The sequence below is a fragment of the Ambystoma mexicanum genome, chromosome 3p (genome assembly GCF_040938575.1).
Source record: "Ambystoma mexicanum isolate Mex_15411 chromosome 3p, UKY_AmexF1_1, whole genome shotgun sequence".
Classification (NCBI taxonomy): Eukaryota; Metazoa; Chordata; class Amphibia; order Caudata; family Ambystomatidae; genus Ambystoma; species Ambystoma mexicanum.
Window position 1 is genome coordinate 214935541 of NC_090925.1, and position 23454 is coordinate 214958994.

The window sequence follows — 23454 nt, forward strand, 5'->3', positions numbered from 1 at the left end:
GCTTAACAAGTATGCTGAATAGGAACCCACCCCCTTTGGAGAGCAGTGGAGGCAGCCACACCCCTAGCAGAGAGCCTGTAAACCTACAGGAGGGTCCTTCTCCGCCAAACGATAGCACTCGGTGATAGTGAGGATAATCCATCTGGACAAGGTCCGTTTGGAAACAGCCTGACCCAAGCAGTGTCCAGCATAACCTACAAAGAGCAATCATCCACTCTGACCGGGACATCCTTGAAAGATAAAAGCTCAAAGCTCTCCTTACCAGGATGCGGAGGAGGATAAAATGCCGGAAGAATTATCTTCTGGCTCAAATGAAAATCAGAAACAACCTTCGGAAGAAAAGAAGGTCGCCCCCTCAGGACAACCCTGTCCTTATGGAAAACAGTAAAGGGTGGCTTGGCAGAAAGTGCCTGCAATTCACTCAATGTGCGTGCTGAAGTGACCGCAACTAAAAACACAGTCTTGAAAGACAACAGTCTCAAAGGACAAGAGTGCAAGGGCTCAAACGGAGCTCCCATCAGAAACTTTAAAACCAAATTCAAATCCCAACCCGGCACCTGGAACGGGGACGGTGGTAACACATGAGTCAGTCATTTTAGAAACTGTGAAACTAAAAGGAATCTTAAAGTAAGAACACTCCTCAGACAAGTGCTCAAATATGGACAGCGCCACCAGGTAACCCTTAATGGTACCCACTTGAAGGCCCTGGTGGGCTAAAGAAAGCAGAAAAGACAACACCAGAGGAATGGAACTTTGGAAAGGATCCACATTCTGTCCCCTGCACCAGTCGCAGAACTTCCGCCAACGGCAACGGTACAGGGATTTTGTCACAGGCTACCGGGGCGAAAGCAACCCTCCATCACGTCCTCCGGGAGGTCCCAATCCTTGTATCTCAACCTTTCAGATACCAAGCGTGAAGGTTGAGAGACCTGACCTCTGGATGGAGAGCCTGACCCCCTCCTGTGAGAACAGATCGTCTCGGTAGGGAAGACTGCGTGGCGGGCAGATGGACATGTCGAGAAGATCCGGGTACCACGCTCTCCTGGCTCAATCCGCAGCAATGAGGATCATGCGGGAACTGAACCTCTGCAACACCTGCGGAATGACAGGGACTGGAGGAAATGCGTACACTAGTGGGAATGACCACTCCACTACGAACGCGTCCCCTAACGCTCCTCTCGGGGGAAATTCCCGCAAGCAAAATCTCTCACACTTCCGGTTGACCATGGTGGCGAAGAGAAACTGGTTCAACCAACGCAAGTCCATGATGGGTCTCAATCCCCCGTCTTTCTTTGGGATCAAAAAAATAAGGGGAATACCATCCCTTGTTCCTCTCTGCTACAGGCACCAGTTCTATGGCGCCTTTCTCCAGCAGGGATAGGATACACTGTTTAAGTAGCGGATCAGGACGCTTCAAAGAGCTTCCCCGGTGGATTGTCGTGAGGCCGCCGAAGGAAGGGAAGGCAGTGGCCGTGGGCTATGGTATCCAGAACCCACACATCTGAAGTAATGCTACACCATTCTCCAAGATGCTGCGCAAGTCTGCCCCCAACCGGCGAACCATGGGACATGGCCTCATGACTGAGTTGGAGCGGCTGCGGCAGTACCTGAAGGCAGAGACAACTGCCCGAGCGGCTTTGGCACCACGAGTTCCCAGACCACCATGGGTACTCTTACGTTGGCCCCTTTGACTGGCAGCCCCTCTCGATCTACCAAAGGAGGAGTAGAAACGAAAGGAACCTCCCTTTCATTGCTGTGCCCTAGGACGAAAAGGCAGAAGTTGACGTACTGCATTGCTCAAAGACTTTGCTACAGCTTTGGAGGTCTGCAACCTCTCAAGGCTCTCGTCAGCCTTGCTGCCAAAATAATAAACACCATCAAAGGGCATGTTCAGAAGACAGTCTTGCATATCAGGAGCAAACCCTGACTTCCTCAACCACGCAAACCTGTGTATCACTGTGCTCGCAGCCATGGTCCAGCTGACATAGTCTGCCGTGTCCAAACCCAACTGAAGGGATTCGCACATAGAATCCTTGCCATCTCGCACGAGGGCAAGGAAGCCATCCCTTTCCTCCCCCCTCGGAAATATGCTCAGCCGCTAAGAAAGCACAGTTCCGCAGAGTGTGTGTAAATCTTGCAAAGGCACATGTGGAGTTGGCAGCTTTCAGTGCCATGCTCCTAAAGAAAAGACCTTCCGAGCCCATCCGTCAAAGCGCTTGTCGTCACTATCCGGAGGGATGGTAGGGTACACCTGCTCCCTCGAGGTGGCCATACCCGCCTGAACCACCAAACTCTCAGGAGTGGGGTGAGTGGACAAATAGCTGGGGTCGCTAACAGATGGGCGGTACTTTTTTGACAAATTCTTATTCACTGCCGGAAGAGATTCCGGGGACTGCCAAGCTGATGACACCCTTTTTTGCAATGTCAGATGAAACAGTAAAACCGGGTCAGAGGGGGAGGGACTGTCTCAACTCCTCCAAGGGACTGTCACCCAACAATCCCGGAGCCTCATCCCGAGAAGCAGGGTCTTCAAATTCCAACCTTTCCTCCTCTTCAAAAATGTCAGCCAAAGGTCTGGGAAACCCAGCCAAAGCAAAAGAGGGCCTGGGGTCCAATACTGGCCACCGAGACTTAGAGGAAGCCTTCCTAGGCATATCCACCTCCACAGGGAACTTCTCAGACACATTACGCCCAAAAAGCGCCAAGGGCATCGACGATGGAATCTGCGCCGTGGGTGTTGACGTTGAGACCTTAAGCGTCGACGCCGCTACAGGCGTGGGCTGATAGGACGGTACAGCATCGTCCAAGTCCGACTGGCCCAGCGCCGAACTAGTCAACGCCAGCGTCGATACCACCACAGGCTGCAACGGTCTCCCTGGGGACGAGGACCGAGACCTGGACTCGCGTCTCTTGTCCACACGGGACCTCGAGGGCTCCCGGTGGGAGTCGCGGCGCGAGCCCGGAGGCGTGCGAGCGAGCCACAGTTCGAGACCGTTCTCAGCCAGCTTCGTGAGAAGGCACGACAGGAACCATACCTTGCGACTGGAAAATCGCCATCATTTGTTCTTTAAAAGCCGCCCACTCCTCGGAGTCGAGGACTTCGTGGGACACGCCACCTTACACACGGCGCCATCCGAGGAGGAAGACGGGGAAGGCGACCAGTGCTGGCACTTCCGAGAGTGCCACGAGGATGAGGAATGGTGGGAACCACTCCGGGACCGAGAACCTCGAGCCTCCTCCTGACAGGGAGAGTCGCCCCTCGAGTCGTCTGTGGAAACCCTAGACTTTGATCCAGACTTGGAGAGCCCCATACCTACCTGGAGCTTCCCCTTCCTTTCACGCAAGGCCCTGGCGGATAGAGACTGGCCTTTCGAACAGTCTTCAGTGTCGTGCAACTCCCCCAGACATCAAACAAATACGATGCGGGTCGGTCAACGACATGTTGGACTTGCAATCCTGGCAAGTCTTGAACCCGGACCTTGGAGGCGGAGGGGTCGAAGAAAGAGACATCATTAAGTTCGATGAACACACGAGATTCACGAAGATAACACGTTCGCTGTCGGAAAAAACGGAACAGAGGCAACGAGCGCTGTGCGTCCTATATATAACATCCAGTGACGTCGACCCTCGACTGAGGCCCACGAGGGACATGGGCTCAATGCCATCGACGCAAGACGCCCTCTGCTGAAAAGTTTCCGAAGTGCACAGCTGTGGACATTACATGTCATAGATGTGGAATACGTCAGAGGACACAATCCCTTCGAAGTACCCTCTCAGCCATCCTTACAACACTGAAGCAGTACGAACATTGCCCAAAGTGGATGAAGAAGACACAACGAATGGAACCAGAGCAAGATACGTGGACAGACTCTCGACTAAAGCGTAGAGAAGCCCCGACAGGTCGTTGGAGACCACACACCGTAGCAGCGTTCAACATGAAGCACACTATCCATCCGCACACTCAGGACGGGGACACGCCCCCCACAACACACAAAGAATATAGGCGCCAGTTCTATGAGATAGAGAACGGTGACAAACACATACTGTCTACACGTTTGTTATTTTTGCCACTAGCTTATTGCTGCCGCATAGAAAACTGCCTTGCAGATGCATACGTGCTAATAAACCCATGGAATGTAAGGAGCACTCAAGGGACCTGACAAGTCATATGCACTAACCTATCGATGCTATACGGAAGGCACATGCAGGAGGAAACCAGACTACGGCTCAGAACTCATAATAGGCCAGAACAGTCTCAGAAGACCTGAAACTGCTGAGCGCTGTGCAACGAAGAACTGCCGTGGTGGGGAACGAGGCCACCGCCAAGGTCACAATGTTGCAAAGTGACATTCTTTACTCTGAACTGAAGAACCCCTGCAGTGGAGGAGTATAATTCCTCTTAAAAGCATAATAAATCAGAAGCTCCAAACCTCACTAACACGGTCTCTGGGCACGTGACAGAGCAGAGCATGAGGGGGCCAAGAATTGATGGCTGAGAAACATAGCCGTCTCAAGGACCAGACAATGGTTGCAACAAAGTTGTTGTTACAAGCAAGCTACAGTTATGAGATGGGAAAGGAGCACTCTCACTGCACTGATGGGGTATACATGGCTACTTCGCAGACACATAGTAGCACCTAGTACCGGAAACAGGTGCAGACCAAGCTGGGAATTGATTTTGTCCCAGGCCTGGGTGCTCACAGCTCAGCCAATCACATCTCATGACCCTAGAGGTGGGTAGCTGGGGCCGCCGACCAATCATTGGGTCCACATACTGTAACAATTGGTAAGTAGCAGTTTTCCGGGATGGTCCAGGACTAACACCTGACATAGCATTGTCCAATCTAATGAGCTCTATAGGGGTTACTATAGGGGAACTAACACTCAGCGTCCTATTCTGAGTGGCGATAGGTTTCTGGAGAGGCCCAAGGTGTGATGCACCAATGACGCCAGATGCTATCAAGCCTGCGAGCAAGAGTTCTTCGAGCTGTGCCTGAAATTGCCTCCGCGCATTTGATCCCTGTTTGTTGGCTGTAATAAACTGCAGTTGAACTTGCTACTTGTCTGGACTTCCGTTCCTTTTGGGATTGGGAAGGAGTTCAGCCTTCCATGAGTTCGGTGTCGCGAACACCTAGCAAACCACCCTGCTTGCCTGGGAATTCCTCTTAACAATTTGGCAGCAGAGGATGGTTGTGGTGTAAGCCCGGCCAGAAGCTGCCTCCTTCACCGCCGGACCTGGAAGTCTGTGGGACCTTCACGGGAATAGAGAATACACTGAAACGGCACTAACCAGATAAAGGCTGTAGGGATCCCTTTTTCAAATCTATCCTGCCCACGATCGGTGAAGAGTCCAAGGTAGATCAGAAGGGCGAGGCGAGCGGTTGGCGGGGAGCCAGTGGCCGAGCAGTGCCCACAAACAAGCACGGAACACAAGTATTGGTCCAGCCAATTAGCAAGGAAAGGTGCAAGGGTGGGAACTGTATGTGCGGAAGTAGGGAGGTATTGTTGTAACGTATAGTATTTAAAGAGTATTAGTAGCAGGTGCGTGTTCAGTAGAGAATTGGAGCGGAGGTAGAAGGATCATTTCTGTGTCTAAGGATCATTCAGTCTTCGAGGTAAAATGTCCCAGTGCAAAACCGGGACTATTGACTTAATAGGCTTAGACTTTAGAAGTATGTATACAAAGGTATTCCTATGAATTAGGCATTCTAGCTTGAAGTATAGATGCCGGATTCCCAGTAAGGGTTAGCTGGAGCTATCCTAGATTGCGAAGTGTATTAACTGGTTAAGTCTTCTGGAGTGAGGCGTTTCACAAGTTAGGCAGCGCAACGGGTGCTGTTAACTACAAACTAGTAGAAGTATACTCTGGTCCGGAGAGACATGAAGCCAGCTGTGGGATTTGTGAAGCTTTATGGGGGGTGTGGGGTTTGTGAAGTTATATGTGGGACCGGAACAGCAGGTCATTGTCGTTTGTGTGTACAACTTGTCTATTCACCTGTTTGAGCTTTAGCTTGGTGAGGTCACCCATTGGTCGGTGCATAGGACGGAGTGTTATGATGGCGAGGAGCTAGCGTTGCATACTTCGGATTGGTAGAGAGGTGAACGAGTGGCGGTGCGCGGAAAGCACATACGCAGGATTGACGTGGTGTGCCGAAGAACGGAGGAGCTGGTGAAGAAGGGGGTTACGCGGAGTACACCATGTAAGGTGCAGAGCCGCAGGGGCTCGTAGCAATTGAAGCGATAACCATTGCATTTTACTTCCCTATCTGACAGCGGACCATCGAAATCCTCGATTAGAGGGGGAGTAACACTGATACAACGTATGTGCAAGACATTACCCCCTTATAAGAATAAACTTGCCAACTATAGCATATAGTGATGCAAAGACACTGAGGGGAAAAAGCCTCAACCCATGGCCGTCTAACAGCAGTTTCTCCAAAGATGTGCTGCAATCACTACTGACACTTACAGAGCACATACAAAAAGGGAAGAAATTAGCAAACCGCATGGCCATATTGGAGCTGTGGCGGATGTTCCAATAGTAAGCGGGGGGAAGTCTCCCCCAATGCAAACTCTTCTTCTGGGCTGAGGTACTGTGTTGGCTAGGGTATTTACTTACCTTATGCCTGTGAGATCTCTGTATAGCTTTGGGGTGTTTCTTGTAATTGTGAGTCCTCTAATCCAGTTCACATAGGCCCACTGCTGGAATCCTCCGAGGGTTTCTTCACAGAAGCCCCTGGAACCTTTCAACTACTCTAAAGTGAAATACTTGTTTGAACAGTCTTCCTTAAGAACTCTGTCGTTTGCTACTTCTGACCCAGACCGGTCTGTTGTACACTAGAGACCTAGTGACCCCCGCCTTCTGCCACTGAGAACACTCATGCTCCAAGAATAGGCAAAGACTTCTAAAGTTTGAGCCTTTTGCCTAGAAAAGATAAGTGTTTAAAAGTTGACTTCCTTGTGAAAGAGTTGGTTGGTAACCGTCACTCGGATTAAAGTAAGAACCTTTGGATCTGCTCAATGTGTTTTGCCATTCTGAAAAGTATATACAACATTATGTCACTCACTTGTCAATTGGCTGTGCCTCATCCAGAAAGTAATTCCGTTGGCTTCACTTTACAATTTCTTTCGGTATATTAATGTATACGTATACGTATGCATATACGTATACGTATACCAACTGGGACCTGCTTCCAACTGGGCCCTGCTTCCCTTGACCTGCTGTATAGCCTGTCTAGAATAAATCTGCCTTAGGTTTTACTTACCTTGAACATCTGTGTGCCATCCTAAAGTAAGTTAGACTAAGGTAAGCAATAACTCTCTGTGTCCCACTGAACTGAAAAGCAACTGTATTAGCATATTACACTCTTAGGTTTTACCTGCCTAGAATAGCTGTCTACAATTCTTAAAGTGTCCTGTAGGTGTAGCTGACCTTGGTCTGCCTTGTACAATCCTAAAATAGTGTAGAAGGTCATTGCTTAGCTTAGTCTGTGTTCCACTGACCTTAAAAGCAACTAATTGACTATTACACCATAAGGTACTCCATAAGGTCCGTCTTACCTCATATAACTGTTATCCTGAATATAGTTCTAGGTTTATATTGGTCCATGAATTTGTGTGCCACTATTCAGAAAGTTATCTTAGTAACAAGGTTGGTTTACTAAAGTGATTCTTTAACAGAGATTCACTGCACGACTGACATGGTTTGTTAGGGATAATTTTCATTTCTGCGTCAATTCCCTTTAACCTCAGAGACCCCCCCAGCACGTTTGCTGGACTCCGGGCATTTTAATTTTTACTCCCGAGTGAGTGAGACCCTACTCTCACGCTCATGTTTTTCTGACTAAGATTCTGTGTTTCTTGACGTTTTATGTAGTGTGCTAAACTCCATGGGCATCTGCTTTTTGCTTTGGGACACTCTGCACCTTTTGTACAGTGCCACTTAGAAGTCCCTTGGAATTATGTTTAACTACATTTTCTTGGGTGAACTACTGTTCCTAAGAATAGTAAGATGACGCCTGTCTTATTTAACTTTTCCTTTATGGGTCCATCACACACAACGCTATGTGGCGTGCTGGGGGTTACACAGTAACTCCTTTAACCCATTCCTCATGCAACATTTTGTTACACTTACTCACTTGAATGGCTGGTGGCAGTGGTTTCGTTGTTACTACCTTGTGCCATGTATCTGCAGGCTGAATCCTCAGCAGCAGTACATCACCCAAGGGTGACAATTTGCCCAAAATGCCCCCCCCCCTGTTCACTGCCCCACCGTCTTCGTTTTTCACCATTTCTCGTCAGTTTCTTCTGGGCTGTTACACTTGTTGTTTGAATCGAATTTGAGTCCTTTGTGTGTTTTGCCTTTGGCGGGCTTCAGCCCTGAAGCCAACCAGGCCTCCAGTGTGTCTGGAAAGGCAGGATGCGAGGGGGCGGGAGGGTCCCAAAACTTCCCCGTCCTTTGTCTCTATGTGTGCCTGAATGAAACCAGTACCAATTGGCCGGCTGGCCACCCTGCTGGGTGATTGACAGTTTAGGGCTGTGAATGAATGGAAACTTGCTTAAAAAGGTGAGGATGTTAGGACTAGAGGCAGTCGACCACTGGAAGACAACATCCGAAGAAGAGATGAAGAGATGCCAGCAGCACCTTCCTTAACCGCAAAGTGCCAGGTGAAGCCCTGCAGGTGTGCTGACCCAGTGTTCGAATCGAGTGGGAAAACCTGTACGTGAGGACTTCCTCCCTTAGGCTGGTGGGACCAACTAGCCTCAAGACAAACTATTTTGGCGCAACCCCCGACTTGCTGCGACTTTCCAAGGCTGCAGAATCCCAATGCCCGGGTTACTCTGCATGGTCTTCTGAAGTGTGAATCCGGCCAAAACTTTGTGGGCATCCAGGGGACCCTACAGAAGCAGGAAATCCACATCCAGATTCCCCTCACCAGAGGGCAGGACCAAGGAATTAAAGGAACTTCTAACCAGAGCTGTTTGTTGTTCTTTGGCGCAGAGATTAAGGCACAAAACATCAAAGTCCCTATCTGGAGTGCTGCAGCGGAAGCCCGCCAGAAGCCCTCCCTTTTGTCACCATGACCAAGAGCAAGAGTCTGCTACACTGCAACAGGAAGGCATCCAGCTGGAACCAATTCCAATTCTCAGGTACTGTGGGGTTTGGGGTACATCTACCTTTTGCCAATTGTGGTGCTTCCTAGCTTGGGAAGTACTATTTTAAACCCTTTTGAGTTGCTCTCAACTCACTTGCACTGGCCTCCCAGCTTGGGCTGCTTCAAAGTGGCTCCTCTTGAGCTTGTGTGATTTTCAACTGAACTACTTACTATTTTAAAACATTTTCTAAGAAGAGAGCATCAGAACTTTGGACTGGCCCATTGGCTTTGGCTGCCCCGGCTACCTAAAGGCCCCCTTCTGAACTTATTGGCTTTGGCATTGTTCCCTTACAGGTTTTAACTGTGGAACATTGCTGGGATATAAGATTACCTACATCCCTCTGGGAGAATCCGTTTTTCTACTTACAAAGTATGTTCTGATCAGACTAACTTTTACCCTTCTTAAAACTCAAATATTGTAATGGTGATCACAAATCAGTGTTATTAGAACACACTAGCGGGTGTTTGGCATTGCTGATTGGTCAATCTGCAGGCTATATGCAATGGTATAGCCCACAGATTCATTACAGCCTGTAGGTCGAGTTGCATTCACTTACGTGAGCACGTGGGGCTGTCTGCAGGCGGGGGAGTCAGAACAAGTGGAAGCGTTGATTGGATTGTCATTTTGGAACGGAAAGAGTTAACTTTCCATTCCAAAATGCGGATTGCGAAAACGTGCCCAGGTAAGGGCGCCCATTGGAAAAGTACAGGGAAGTGAAAGCAAATGCAACGCTTTCGGTTTGAATGTATATATTTAGGCCTTTAGATATGTGGAAAAGGGGCAGACATCAGCAGCAGTGTGCAACGTGTGGAGAAGCTTTGTGTTTGGAAACAAATTGAAAATTAATTGCGAACGCACTTCAGAACGTGTAGTGGAGCAGGGATATGGCAGTGTTACAGAAAGGCACAGAAATGTAAGTGAATCACCCGTTTATGGCATGTATGTGCAAACGCATTTGAGATGTATAGTAACTTCATGTTTCTGTTGAGTAATTGGAACCTTACATTTGTGTAGTGGGGGTAAGCACACCTGAATAAAACTTAATTAAAGGAGGGGGGGAAGGCATACACACACACACACACACACACACACACACACACACACGATTACACTTTGGTAGCATACTCCCCCACCCTAGCACCTTCCACAACCCTATAAAAAAATAAAATAAATAATGTTTAATTGAAGTACAAAAAATGTCTGCCACATTTATTTACCATTTTGCAATTTTTCTGTACTTCAATTAAACAGGTCTCATTTATTCAACTTTAATTAAACAGTGGGGGTGTTCTAATAGCTTTATAGACTTGCAGCTCAGGCCGTACCCGGCGTTATGGTCCCCCATACCTCGTTAAAGGTCAGTCTTCAGGGCCCATGACGACAGATACGGCCCTCGCTGCAGGTCTATAAAGCTATATTACTGACCTCAAATGGCGTCACTACGTGTGTTAGAATATGTATAACATAAGAACATTTTACTCACCTACTTTATTGCTCTTGTTGAAATGGATTCTAACTTTGGGATTAATGTTACTATTAGTTGCTGCTTTTTAAAGATTGTCTAATTATCAGTGTGTATATATAAATAAATATTTATACTACAACTTTTAAGTGTGTAAGTGTTTACTTGGATACCTGTATTCACTCATTTCATTTTACAGCTCACATTACCCCCATCTTTCGATAAGCCTGGCTGCTCAGTCCCTCAACCAACGTGTGTAGTGCAGCCCTATAATAAAAGGTGGGTTGCCTAATACCAAGAGTTAAATCTTGTGAAGTCCCACATCAGTTGGACTCTACAAATTCTTACCAAACAGGGTCTACTACCCTTGACTTACTGTAAAGTAATCTAAATTTAACAGATGGTTTTACAGAAGGGTATGCCCCTGCAGATGTGTAATCTGGCTGTTAAGAGTGCGAGGAATTTAGGGGACAAGCAGAGTGCTAGTTTTATTGAAAGGGGCTTACCCTATTAGATTTGGGGATTTGGCTAAAAGTAGTTTGACAATTTGCTTTGTTTTGACTCATCTTTTAAATGGAATATATGGAAACATACTTGTTAAAGGTTTGAAATAAACTAATAAAACAAAAACAAGTGTTTGATGAGGTCTAACTTCCCTAGAATTACTGTTAGCTATTCTGAAGGTTTATGCTTTTGTCTGTGTACCTTCAAGCAGGTTGAGTTTAGGACTATGACAAAGTACGAATCCCAAGACTTAACTTGGTCTAATTGCATTTATAATACAACTTTATTTGTTATAATACTTCTGGTTTTATGTGTTTCTGTTGAACCCTTGGCATACTACAAGTTCTTTGTACCTTCCAACAGTCCTTTCCCACTCCTAAGATAAGCCTGGCTGCTCTGTCTACGCTACCATATACTCAGGTGGTACAGCCTTATACTAAGAGTAGAGTCTTGTACTGTCTCAGTTGTATGGTTTTACTAAGCCCTTAGTTGGACTTACGAAACAAACTATCCTAACAGCCAAGTGTGCAGAAGGAAAACTTATCAGACAATCTACTTAACACAAATCACAAACACATTATCCTGATATGGACAGCTCGCCCTTCAGACCATCCAAAAACAAAATAGTGTCCTCACATCCTCGTCATCCTCATCGTCCTCCCCATCCTCTGATGAGGTGCCATAATCATCCACCATCTCGTCATCGCTCTCCTCCGCTTCCAGGGCCTTATGTTCAGATTCTTCCTCCTCTTCTTCTTCACTGCTCCCATCTTCTTCCTCTTCACTACCCTCAGATTGCTGCCTTTTCCTTTTGGCAGGTAACAGCCACTCTGCATTCTCATCAGTGTAGCCACTCGCTTTCAAGGTTTGTGGTTTCGGCTCTGCTTCTGCATCAAGGGAGAGAGAGAATCAAAGAGAGATAAAGTAGGCTGCACAGAATTGGTCAAAAGAGGCCTTTCAAACCCGAATCTGCACATTGACTCAGGTCAAGTAACATCAGGTTCAGGTAACAAGCTATTTCATATCCAATGTTCAGAGCCATCTACATGGCATTTGGTAGTTGTCTACTTAACAGTTTCTTTCCTCAGACCAGTTTTGGAAAAGAATTATGTTGGGCCACAGATGTCAATTATTAGGGCAGTTCTATGTATGAACTAGATTTTCCCTCTTTGAATGAATCAATATAACAAATTACAGAAGCATCCAAAAGCTCTCCAGCAGTTTGCAGTTGATCATTCGTTAATAATTAACACTACAAAAAAATGAAGATCATGGTGTCCAATCACAAAAAGAAAAACCTGATACAATGGTCCTTAATCAAAGAGTAATGGATTTGGTTTCCTTATACCAGTGTATAGGTGTACACATTGGCCAACAACTGACGTGGAATCATCATTTTAAGCTGAAATTGGAGCATTAAAAATGTGAAGACAGTATCTACATTGAGCGATTATTGTATTAAATACACACTTTCCTTTTGACAAAAATTACCCTCCGAATATGTCCGTACATAATTTCGGGTTACTCACATCTACTTTCAGATTATCTAACGGATACAATTTCTACAGCAAATTACTGCTAAAAACAATACTTTAACAATCCCTAATCACAGTTTATAGAACCAATTTTGTGCTGCATACGAATTCTACTCTTGGACAATTAAGACTCCAATAATAATTATCTTACTAGGCATCTCCAGGAGATTGAGATTAGGAAATTGAAGGTAGATTTAGGCTTTGCTGTTTTAGTCGCAAGACACCGATATGGAAAAACAAAATGAAAGAAATTATGCAAAATGTATGAACAGATATTTTGGCCCCAGAAGGGCCACTAGAAGAAAGGTTACTTACCAACTGTAACGTTCTTTCGATTGGATGTTCCTCCCAAGTATTCCTCATCTTATGATAATCGTATCCCAGCTTCAGCTGCTTCGGAAAAATGTTTCACCAGGGGGCGCTGTGATTGAGACCACGGAGTCGAAGTCCCTCGATGGCCGCGTCGACGTCATTCGCTGTATAAATGGCTCGAGCAGCGCCCGTTACCTCAGTTCCGTTTTTACGGTCTTCATGGTCGCATCAGTTGATCAGGCTTTAAGTCTTCAGGCTCTTAAGGAAGTCAGAGTGCAACTCGCGTAAACTGTACGGAAGGGGTAGAATGGGAGGGTCGATGAGGAATACATGGGAGGAACATCCAATCGAAATAACGTTACAGTTGGTAAGTAACTTGTTCTTCTAATGGATTGTGTCCTCCCAAGTATTCCTCATTTTATGATAGACTCCCATAACAGTGGTAATTTTGGAGGTGGGAGTACTAGACATTTTAATTATGGACTGAATGAAGGACATATTTTGCAAATAGTCCTCCTTGGTATGAAGTAGAGCCCAAGCAGTAATGCTTTACAAAGGTGTGCATTGACGACCAGGTGGCCGCAGCACAAATATCCTGCACCGCGACACCCCTCTGAAGGCCCGTGGAAGTTGCCATGCCTCTGGTTGAATGAGCCCTTAATCCATCTGAGAGGCTCTTTCCCAGCTAGTTTATAGCATTCGGAGATTGCTAGGATTATCCATCTGGATAGAGTTTGTTTAGATACTGCAAGGCCCAATTTGTGCCCAGTATATCAATAGTTGGTCATATTGTTGGCGATTTGCCAATCTGGAAATACAGAAACAGAGCCCTTTTTGGGTCCAGTCTATGCAACCTTTCCTCTTCCTTACTAGCGTGAGGTGGAGGATAAAAGGAAGGTAAGACAATCTTTTGTGACAGATGAAAATCCGACACTATTTTAGGCAAGAAAGATGGTTTGACTTTTAAAATAACCTTGTCCCTATGGAAAATGGTCTGAGGAGGCTTACAAGACAGTGCCTGCAACTCACTCACCCTGTGGGCTGATGCTATAGCCACTGAGCAGTCTTAATGGACAACAATGTAAAGGTTCGAAAAGGAGCACACATGAGACATTTTAAGACTAGATTTAAATCCCAGATGGGCACCTGAAAAGGTGTCGGAGGGTATACATTTGTCAACCCTTTTAAGAATTGAATGACTAAAGGCATTTTAAAATAGGACACCTCTTCCGAGGAGCGCTTAAAGATAGATAGCGCTGCCAAGTAACCTTTTATCGTTCCAAGTTTGAGCCCCAAATTGGCTTAGTGTAAGAGAAAAGAAAGTTACTGAACTTGTTCCAACGACACCGATACAGGGATTTAGTGCTGGCCTTCTGGCCGAAAGCACTATCTCCATTACGTCATCCGGGAGGTCCCAATCCTTATATCTTAGCCTCTCAGAATCCATGCGTGAAGGCTGAGTGTCTTGACCTCTGGATGGAGAACCCAACTGTCATGGGTATCAGGCAGGTAGTTGGGGCAAGCTGGGTGGAGGCTTGACAGGCCTGGCATAGGCACACAAAGAACCCATAGTAAATCCTTCCTTTAATTCCTTCCTAGTGTTTGTAGAAACTTCCTGGTTGCCACTTCCTGTTGCCAAACAGGAAGTGCATAATGACTCATGAGCTCTCTAGTGTTTGGTTGTGGCTGGCTATATAAGCCACACCCAAGATTCTTCCAGTTCTTCATGTTGCTTACTGTGAGCTGAATCAGCAACACACTTGCCGTGCTCTGGATCAGCCAGCCTCTTCTTACCTGCTCCGGATCATCCTGCTTCTGCTTACCTGCTCCAGATCGTCTTACTTCTGCTTACCGGCGCCGGATCATTCTGCTTCAGCTTACCTGCTCGGGAAGAACCTCCGCTCTTACTCCATGCCGCAGGTATCTCCAGTCAAGAGGGGACTTCTACATAGGCACCTGTAACAAAGAAGAATTGCGTTAGCATGCGCACATCAGTAACGCTGCGCATACTCACCGAATATTCCCGCAACGCTGGAATCCAGGTCAGTTCTATGAACGCACAAACCCCTGCAAAAGAAAGAAGAGACATTATTCATTGTGCTCGCACCAATAACGCGGACACTTATTTCACTGCGCTCGCGGTGCATACTTACCAAAAGCCTCCGTGAATACTTACCCAATCACCAAGTCTCCAGTAGAGCTAAAACTGAACTTGAGGCGCTAATACCCATACTTTCTCCTGCAAGGGAAAGGGAGAGACATTACCAGGCGCGCTCGAATTGAAGGCGCTGCACAAACCTACCAGCAGCTAGCTTCTACACGCAGCGCTACTCACCCACAAAAATCCCGGTAAACAAAGACAATACGGACAATTTTATAGACACAACATTCTCTGTGCAATGTTCACTTGTGGGAAGGGCTTTCTAGCCAGTGAAGAAACTGGCGCCTTGAACACACTGCCTCGCTGTGAAGGCATAAACCAGCGTTTGGCATCTGAACTCAGTCTACAGACATTGGCACCAAGCACGTGAGTGAATCGCGCCCCTGCGAACGCAGGATGGAGTGCACACCGTACTAAAGATTACGGTAAACCCGTAGGGGGACATCACAGCGCATAGTTAAGAGAAGGGAAGGGCCCAGGGGAATCAGGTGAATTCAGGTCTGAGTGTACACCTTGTATTTGACAGGTATTCCTCCGGATGAAACAGAGGGGGAGGAGGGGTGAAGACTCGGGGTCAAGGGAGGCTCGTCCATCGCTCCTGCAGAGACACAGGTGAGTGTGACACCGACCTTCCTCTTCCGAGACAAGATCCTCTCTTTGTGGAAGTCGTATTGGAGGGCAGATGGACATGTCCAGAAAGTCCGGGTACCACGTCCTCCTGGCCCAATCAGGGGCAATTAGGATCATGTTTTTCCTGAACTTTCTCAACCTCCCGATTACGCGGGGAATCACGGGGACTGGAGGAAACGCGTAAAGAAGTGGAAATACCCAGGCCATTACGAACGCATCCCCTAGAGCTCCTCTTGGGGGAAATTCCCTTGAGCAATACAGTTCGCACTTCCAGTTGGCCCCGGTCGCAAACAGATCCACTTGAGGGGTTCCCCAAAGGGCGAAGATCTCTTGAAGGACTTCCTAAGCTAGCTCCCATTCGTGGGAGACTGTGCTTTGCCTGCTCAGAGCATCTGCCGCCGTGTTCATCTCTCCAGCAAGGTGAACTGCCGACAGAGATTCCTTCTTGCATTGCCCAGAACCAGAGCTGCATTGCCTCTCTGCACAGTGGAAGTGATCCTACGCCTCCTCTTTTGTTGAGGTAGTACATGGCCACTGTGTTGTCTGTCATTATCAGGACATTCTTTCCCTGTACAGAGGGCAGAAAAGCCTTCAGTGCTAGTCTAATTGCTCTCAGCTCCAAAAGGTTGATGTGTAGTTTGGACTCCGATGGAGACCAACGACCGCTGATTGTCAGATCGTTGGTTTGGGCTCCCCACACCTTGAGTGAGGCGTTCGTCACTATCGTTATCTCCGGCCATGGTTGCCAAAAAGGTTCCCCCTTGAGGATATTCTCCTTGCAAGCCCATCATAGGAGATCTTGAGCCACTTTGGTTGGGACTTGTAGAATATCTGACAACTCCCCTGAAAACTGGAACCATCGAGTCCTGAGGGCACACTAAAGGGATCTCATCCTCAATCTGGCCTCTGGCACCAGAAAAATGCAGGATGCCATGAGGTCTAGCAACCTTAGAAAGTCGAATGCCGGTAGATGTCGGGCATTTTGAAATTTCATTACCATCTGCAGAATGTGGCGAGCTCTCTCCTCGGGAGGCGAAGCTTTCCCCGAGGAAGTGTCCAGGATCGCTCCTATGAATTGGAGATTTTGGCTTGGAATCATTTGTGACATCTTGTAATTGAGGGAGAGGCCCAGACTGTGTAAAGAAGTGGCAGGTCAAGGCCAGATGTTCCTGGGCTTGTTCAGATGAACTCACCCTGATTAACGAATCGTCCAGATAAGGGTAGACCTGAATCCTCCTCCTTCTGATAATCGCTGCCACCACCATCATCAGTTTGGTGAAAACCCTCGGGCGGAGGTTAGCCCAAATGCTAGAACCCGAAACTGATAATGAGAACCACCAATTGCGAACCTCAGGTGTTTTCTATGCTTGAGATGGATTGGCACATGAAAGTAAGCATCCTGAAGGTCCAATGAAACCAGCCAGTCCTGAAGCTGAAAAGCCTGAAGGATCCGATAAAGGGTCATCTTGAACTTGTCCTTCCTGAGGAACTAGTCCAAGCTTCTCAAGTCCAAGATGGGTCTCAATCCTCCGTCCTTTTTGGGGATGAGAAAATAGGGGGTGGAGGGTGGGGGGGGGGGGGTGTTCCTCTCCGCTACAGGTACATGTTCTATTGCACCTTTCTCTAGCAGGGTTAAAATCTCCTGCACAAGCAGCGGGTCTGGAATTTTTACAGAGTCGGCTCCCGATGGATAATCTTGAGGTCTATGATGAAAAGGAAGACAGTAACCATGGGTCACTATCTCTAGTGCCCAGGCATCTGACGTAATACCCTGCCATTAGTCCAGATACTGAGTGATTCTGCCTCCCACCAGTGTTTTGTGGGCTAAGACATCAAAGTGGCTTTGCAGCGGTTGCAGCAGTGGCCGAGGAGGTAGTAGTCGCTGCTGTGGCTGATCTAGCACCTCTCACTTTTCCACCACGAAAAAAGGTTTTCTCTGTTGGCCTCTCTGACTGGCCTGCCCCCTCCCTTTTCCAAAAGAAGAATAGAAGCGAAAGGGGCGACTCTTCCAGGAAGATGAGCCTGCGTAAGAGTGTTTTTGAGGTTGCCTTATAGCGGCGCCGAGTGATTTTGCTGCCGCTTTCGAGGTCTGCAGCTTCTCCAACCTCTCGTCCGCCTTGCAGCCAAACAACCTCAAGCCGTCAAAGGGCATATTAAGTAATCTAGACTGCACATCAGGTACAAAACCAGATTTTCTTAGCCATGCGAATCTGCGCAAGACCGTGCTAGATTCCATGGACCTGCTTATACTATCCGCAGTGTCCAATCCTGACTGAAGGCATTCCTCCATAGCCTCTTTACCATCCTTCACTATAGCCAGGAAACCATCCCATTCCTCACCTTCCGGGATGCGTTCAGCCGCTGATGACATGCAGTCCCACAGGGTATACGTAAATCTTGCTAATGTGCAAGTGACAGTCTATTTCTGCCCAAAATAAAAGCTTTCCGGGCCCAAGCATCAACTTTTATCGTCCCAGTCTGGTGGTATTGATGGGTAAGCGGATTGCCAAGTGGAGGTTGCAGCTTGAACCACTAGACTTTCAGGAGATGGATGTTTGGATAAATATTCTGGATCTGGTAAAGCTGGCCTATATTTTGGTACCAGTTTCTTATTTAATGATGCAAATGAATCAGGAGTATTCAAATTTACCATTACCCTTTTTTACAGTGCTTTGTGAAATGGAAGAACATGATCTTTTAAGGGACCCTCACTCCTCACTCAGGATATCAGTCATGTCATCCTGGTCAAAATCCGGGGGAGCTGCTTTCCAACCCATGAAATCTTATGGGAAGGGTCCCTGATGGATCAGCATGGTCTGTAGGATCTGGCCTTTCAAAATCCACTTTAGATGAAGTGTCTAAACCACTGGCATTTTGGAGACAGTCACAAAGGTCTATTACTTTTAGACTGTGGGTCCACTAGTTCCTCAGGAACCTCTCTGGCTCCAAATCTAACTCCATCTGGAGTGACATCCTCTTCAGGGGAATGTTCTGACATGGATCTAAACAATTCCTGTCTAGGTTGAGGGTGGAAAGTCTATTCAGGCAAAAAGGTACAATTTGCCTAGGCATGGACAATGGCGTCGACTTGGGTCTTGGTATCAAAGAAGGCTTTGATAAAGGCGTCGAAGGCACTGATAGGGTAGACGCCGGCTTCGACGGTGTCGAACGAGACTTCGAAGCTGTCAAGGAAGGCTTTGATACAGCTAATGGTGTTGACGTCATTTTCGTAGCGGTTTCAACGCTATGGTCGTCGACGGTGTGAAGTCGAGTTTTAGTTTCGACGTCCATTCAGTTAGCCCCGATTTATGCACAGGGAGCTTAGACTTAGTGCGAGGCGTCGGGGAACTTTCCCCTTGACATCACTCGACTCTTGTTCAACCCTTGCAGTGAGTAGAGGCATGATCACCACGCTGCAACTTTGAGGGGGTCTGGGCCGCTTTCTTGAATATTTCAAGCATCGAAGCCCTGAAGGCCTCCCATTTTTCTGGGGAATCGTGCTTAGACTGGTAAGTTACTCTCCTCTCAGAAGAGGACGAGGAGGAAGACGACCTATGATGTTGCTTTTTAGTCGAGGATGAGGAAGATTTCCTCCAGCGACTCTCTGATCTCAACCTCCAACTCGTGACAAGATTTTTTACCGGAATCATTTGAATCCTTTTGTCGTTTCGAAGACTTCTATTTCTCCTCCCCCACCGCCAGCTTACCTCTGCGTTCCCAAGAGCATTGTTAGACATGGCCCGACAGGACCCGCATTCATCAACCTGATGGTCTGGTCTGAGGCACCAGAGGCAATTCCGATGGAAATCGGTTATAGACATCTTCCTGCCACACTTCAGACATTTTTTGTAACCCTGTCTTGGGTGTGGAGGGAGTTGAAGACAAAGACATCGAAGAAATTCTTGATGCGCCGTTCGCAACACGAAGCAGTTGCGTCGGAAAAACGGAACTGAGGTAACGGGCGCTGCTCGAGCCATTTATACAGCGGATGACATCGACGCCCAACGGCGGCCCTCGAGGGACTTCGACTCTGCGGTCTCTAACACAGCGCCCCCTGGTGAAAAAAAATTCCGAAGCAGCTGAAGCTGGGATACGATCATCATAAGATGAGGAATACGTGGGAGGACACAATCCATTCGAAGAAGCATTACAAAAATTGCACTTAACCTCTATGACATGAAAGAGAAGAACAAGTTACTTATCCCTGGTAACGTTCTTTCAATTGTATGTTCCTCCCACGTATTCCTGATCTTTTGATATATCCATATTCAGCAGGGGAAGTTGCGCATCGATGCCGGCCGACTCGATGTCCAACGAGGGCTTCCGTCCCGATGTCAACGTCACCAGTGGTACATATAGCACGCACAGCGGCCATTGCCTTCATTTCCGTTTTCATGCGTTCCCTCAGTACTTTATCTTGTTACATTGCGTAAAACAGTATTCTACCCCGAAATAACGTAAAGTGTAACACGGAAATTCTACTGCGGGGTTCGTTGGGCAATGAGGAATACTTGGGAGGAACATCCAATCGAAAGAACGTTACCAGGGGTAAGTAACATGTTCTTCAAATAGATTGTGTGCTCCCATGTATTCCTCATTTTATGATAAGCCTCCCAAAGCAGTATTTATTTTGGAGGAGGGAGTACGAATTTAGGAGTTCCTTATGGGTTTGTATGAACAAAATGTAACGCTGCATTCCTGAATCCTCCTCCTGGGCCTGAGGAAGAGTCCAGACAATAATGCTTTATAAAAGCATGAAGCGAGGACTATGTGGCCGCTGCACAAATATCTTGAATTGGGACTCCTCTCTGTAAAGCAGAGGATGTAGCATTGTCCCTGGTCGAAGGATCAACACTCAGAAATGCCTAAGACAATCCACCCAGACAAGGTTTGTTTTGTCACTGCCATCCCCAATTTATTGTCTATATAACCAACGAACAATTGATCATCCTGTTGCAATTTCGACATTCTAGAAATATAAAAACGAAGTGCTCTCCTTGGTTCAAGCCTGTGCAATCTCTCCTCCTTTCCACAATGAGGTGGATAAAAAGAAGGTAGTAAAATGTTCCGTGTTAAATGAAAATTAGACACCATTTTGGGAAAAATGTGGGTTTAACTTTAAGGACTCTGTCCATAAAGAAATTTGTGTAAGAAGGCTTGCAAGACCAGGGTTGAAGTTCACTCACCCTACGGGCTGATGTAAGAGAAACTAAAAGAATGATTTTGAACGTTAACCTTAAAAGGAAAAGATTGAATTGGTTTGAAGGGAGTACACATGAGACATTTTAGAACCGGATTAAGGTCCCAAACTGGAACCTTAAAAGGGATTGGAGGGAACACATTAATCAGTCCCTTCAGAAATTGTATCACTAGCAGCATTTTGAAGAACGATACCGCTTAAGACAAGCGCTTAAAAATTGACAGCGCTACCACATATCCTTTAATTGTGCCAACTTGGGGCCCCAGATTAGCCAGATGTAACAAGAGCCCCAGATTAGCCAGATGTAACAAGAAAGATAACACCATAGGTGTACTGCACAAAGGGTCCACATTATTGTGCACTTGTTCCAACGGCAGCGGTACAAGGATTTTGTTGCGCATGAGAATATCCTCTCCTTGCGGAAGACGCAGTGGAGGGCAGATGGTCATGTGCAGAAGGTCTGGATGTTAGGATTGATTTTGTATACTCTGGCCTGGTATAGAAGGCCAACCTATATTGTGACCAGGACAACTCTGGAAGCTATAGCCAAACCAGTGCAAGGTAGCAGTTACGAGAGGTCTAGACTAAATCTCAAGTGCAGATTAGTTTTATGTACTACCTATCCACAGAGAATTAACCCCAACTTCACATGTCCTTCCCTAGGTTGTCTGCAACGTTATGCCCAAAAGTTCAGGAAAGTTCTGACGCAGTTTGTGATGCAGGGGAAAAAAATGAAGGTAGAGTCTCTGGGGTCCAGTGAACAGTTCCACGCGTTAGAGGACAGTGCATTCTAACTAATAGAAGTGTCCCCAACATTCGTAATGCTTACGCGAGCGAGCAATGGCAAAGCCAAAGTATAGCAAAAGTTTTAAAAAAGTTAGGAAAACTTTAAAGGGAGTGTAGAGTCAGGTAGGACCCACTGTAACCTCTTGTAGGACAAGCCGATGATCCGCCAGGCCTCAAAGGCGACGTCGGCAGCCCAAACTCAAGAGCTGGTCAGACACAGGACGGCCCTGGGACACTGGACGGCTCTCCCTCGCAGGGTACCGAGCAGACATCAGGAATGGATGTTCCCTCCACTCCAAGGGTCGCAGCTCCCTCGCAGGACTTCTGAAGATCAATAGCAAGACAGTAACAGAAGTTGGTCGCCAGGCCTCCATCAGTCAGGTCTCCAGTATCTTTGCGGGTCTCACATCTGGACATGAGTCTTGGCTCCTCCAGGATCTCTGAAGAATGGGTTATGGGGTCCTCTTATCCTAAAAGCCAGGTAAGAGCCGGAACTCCCACTAGCAGGACTAGACTCACACACACACACACACACACACACACACACACACAAACAAACAAACCCACCCCCCTCCCCTCAGCCCCCCAGTGGTGGTGGTCCAATCGGTTAGGCAAGATTGGAGGCAGTACCTTGTGGGAGACTGCACCAGCCTTGTCCTCTTAGCAATAGGTAACCCAACCTTTGGTAGAAGGCTGTACTACACAAGTTGGTAGAGTGACTGAGCAGCCAGGCTTATCTCAAGAGGGGTCAATGTGAGCTGTAGGGTTGCAACATGGAGTTTCAGTGAAAGGTATTCAAATAACACATACACTCAAGGTTTCCAGATTAAACAAGTATTTATTGATTTAACGGTCAGTGTGAATAAGCCTTATTTAGAAAGGAGCAAATATGTAACACTTAAATATACTTCAAAATACACAGTTTCAATAAATCAGATACCCATTTGGGATGGCACATAGACACTTGCTACACCTTGAGGTGACTTCAATAGCTAGGACACTGGACATCGATATATCACTGGTACATTTAGAGCAATACTGAGTTTGGTGTCAAAAGGAAAAGGTTAGGAAAGGAAACAAAACGGTTAACAAGATTCTCAAACAGTTAAGTACTTTATGACACCCCAATGCAATGTAGATTAACCCTTTCCCAGCTACACAAGTAAAGAATGTATGACTTTGTGTAGGGATAGTTAAAGCACAAAGTCAGAGGTTAGAGGAGTCTTCAGGGAGTCAAGACAGCCAATGTCAATTGAGCAAAGTCTAGGGAAGCTGAGGCACTTCTTGAAGGTAAGTAAAAAGTCTTGCACACTGTTGAGAGATTTTATAGAAAATGAAATCCCTGTTGGGCCACAAGCTGGGAGGTTTGTGATGGGCAAAGCTGCAAGCAACTCTGCAAAAGCCAGCAAACGCGAGTTTCAACTGAGAGCTAACAAGCTAGACAAGAGGTAAGTACACCTTAGTTTACAGTACCTTAGGTCTGAAGAAATTCGGTACAGTTGGCTTCTATTCCTGTTGTAGAATGGCAGATCCTATTGTTCCTGGGACTCAGTCATGGAGACAAGAGGGAGGACGTCCGAGGACTCATGCACTACGATTTGAAGGTTGGCGGCAGCAATGGGCAATGTTCAGATCAGCGGCACTTCGCGGTTTCAGCTTCTTGCAAATAGCACCACTGCGGTTCTCAGACACTTGGTGGACTTTCCTT

The 23454-nt window shown here is 47.0% G+C and overlaps 1 protein-coding gene across 2 annotated transcripts in view; it reads right to left on the minus strand.

Moving 5' to 3' along the window:
- Positions 1-23454, minus strand: part of NOP2 (NOP2 nucleolar protein) — a 385194-nt gene that overhangs the window by 261810 nt on the left and 99930 nt on the right. For both annotated transcript variants that reach the window (XM_069650683.1, XM_069650682.1), the window contains exon 5: positions 11759-12009. In XM_069650683.1, coding sequence (XP_069506784.1) covers positions 11759-12009 — 251 coding nt within the window. The remainder of the gene's footprint in view (positions 1-11758; positions 12010-23454) is intronic.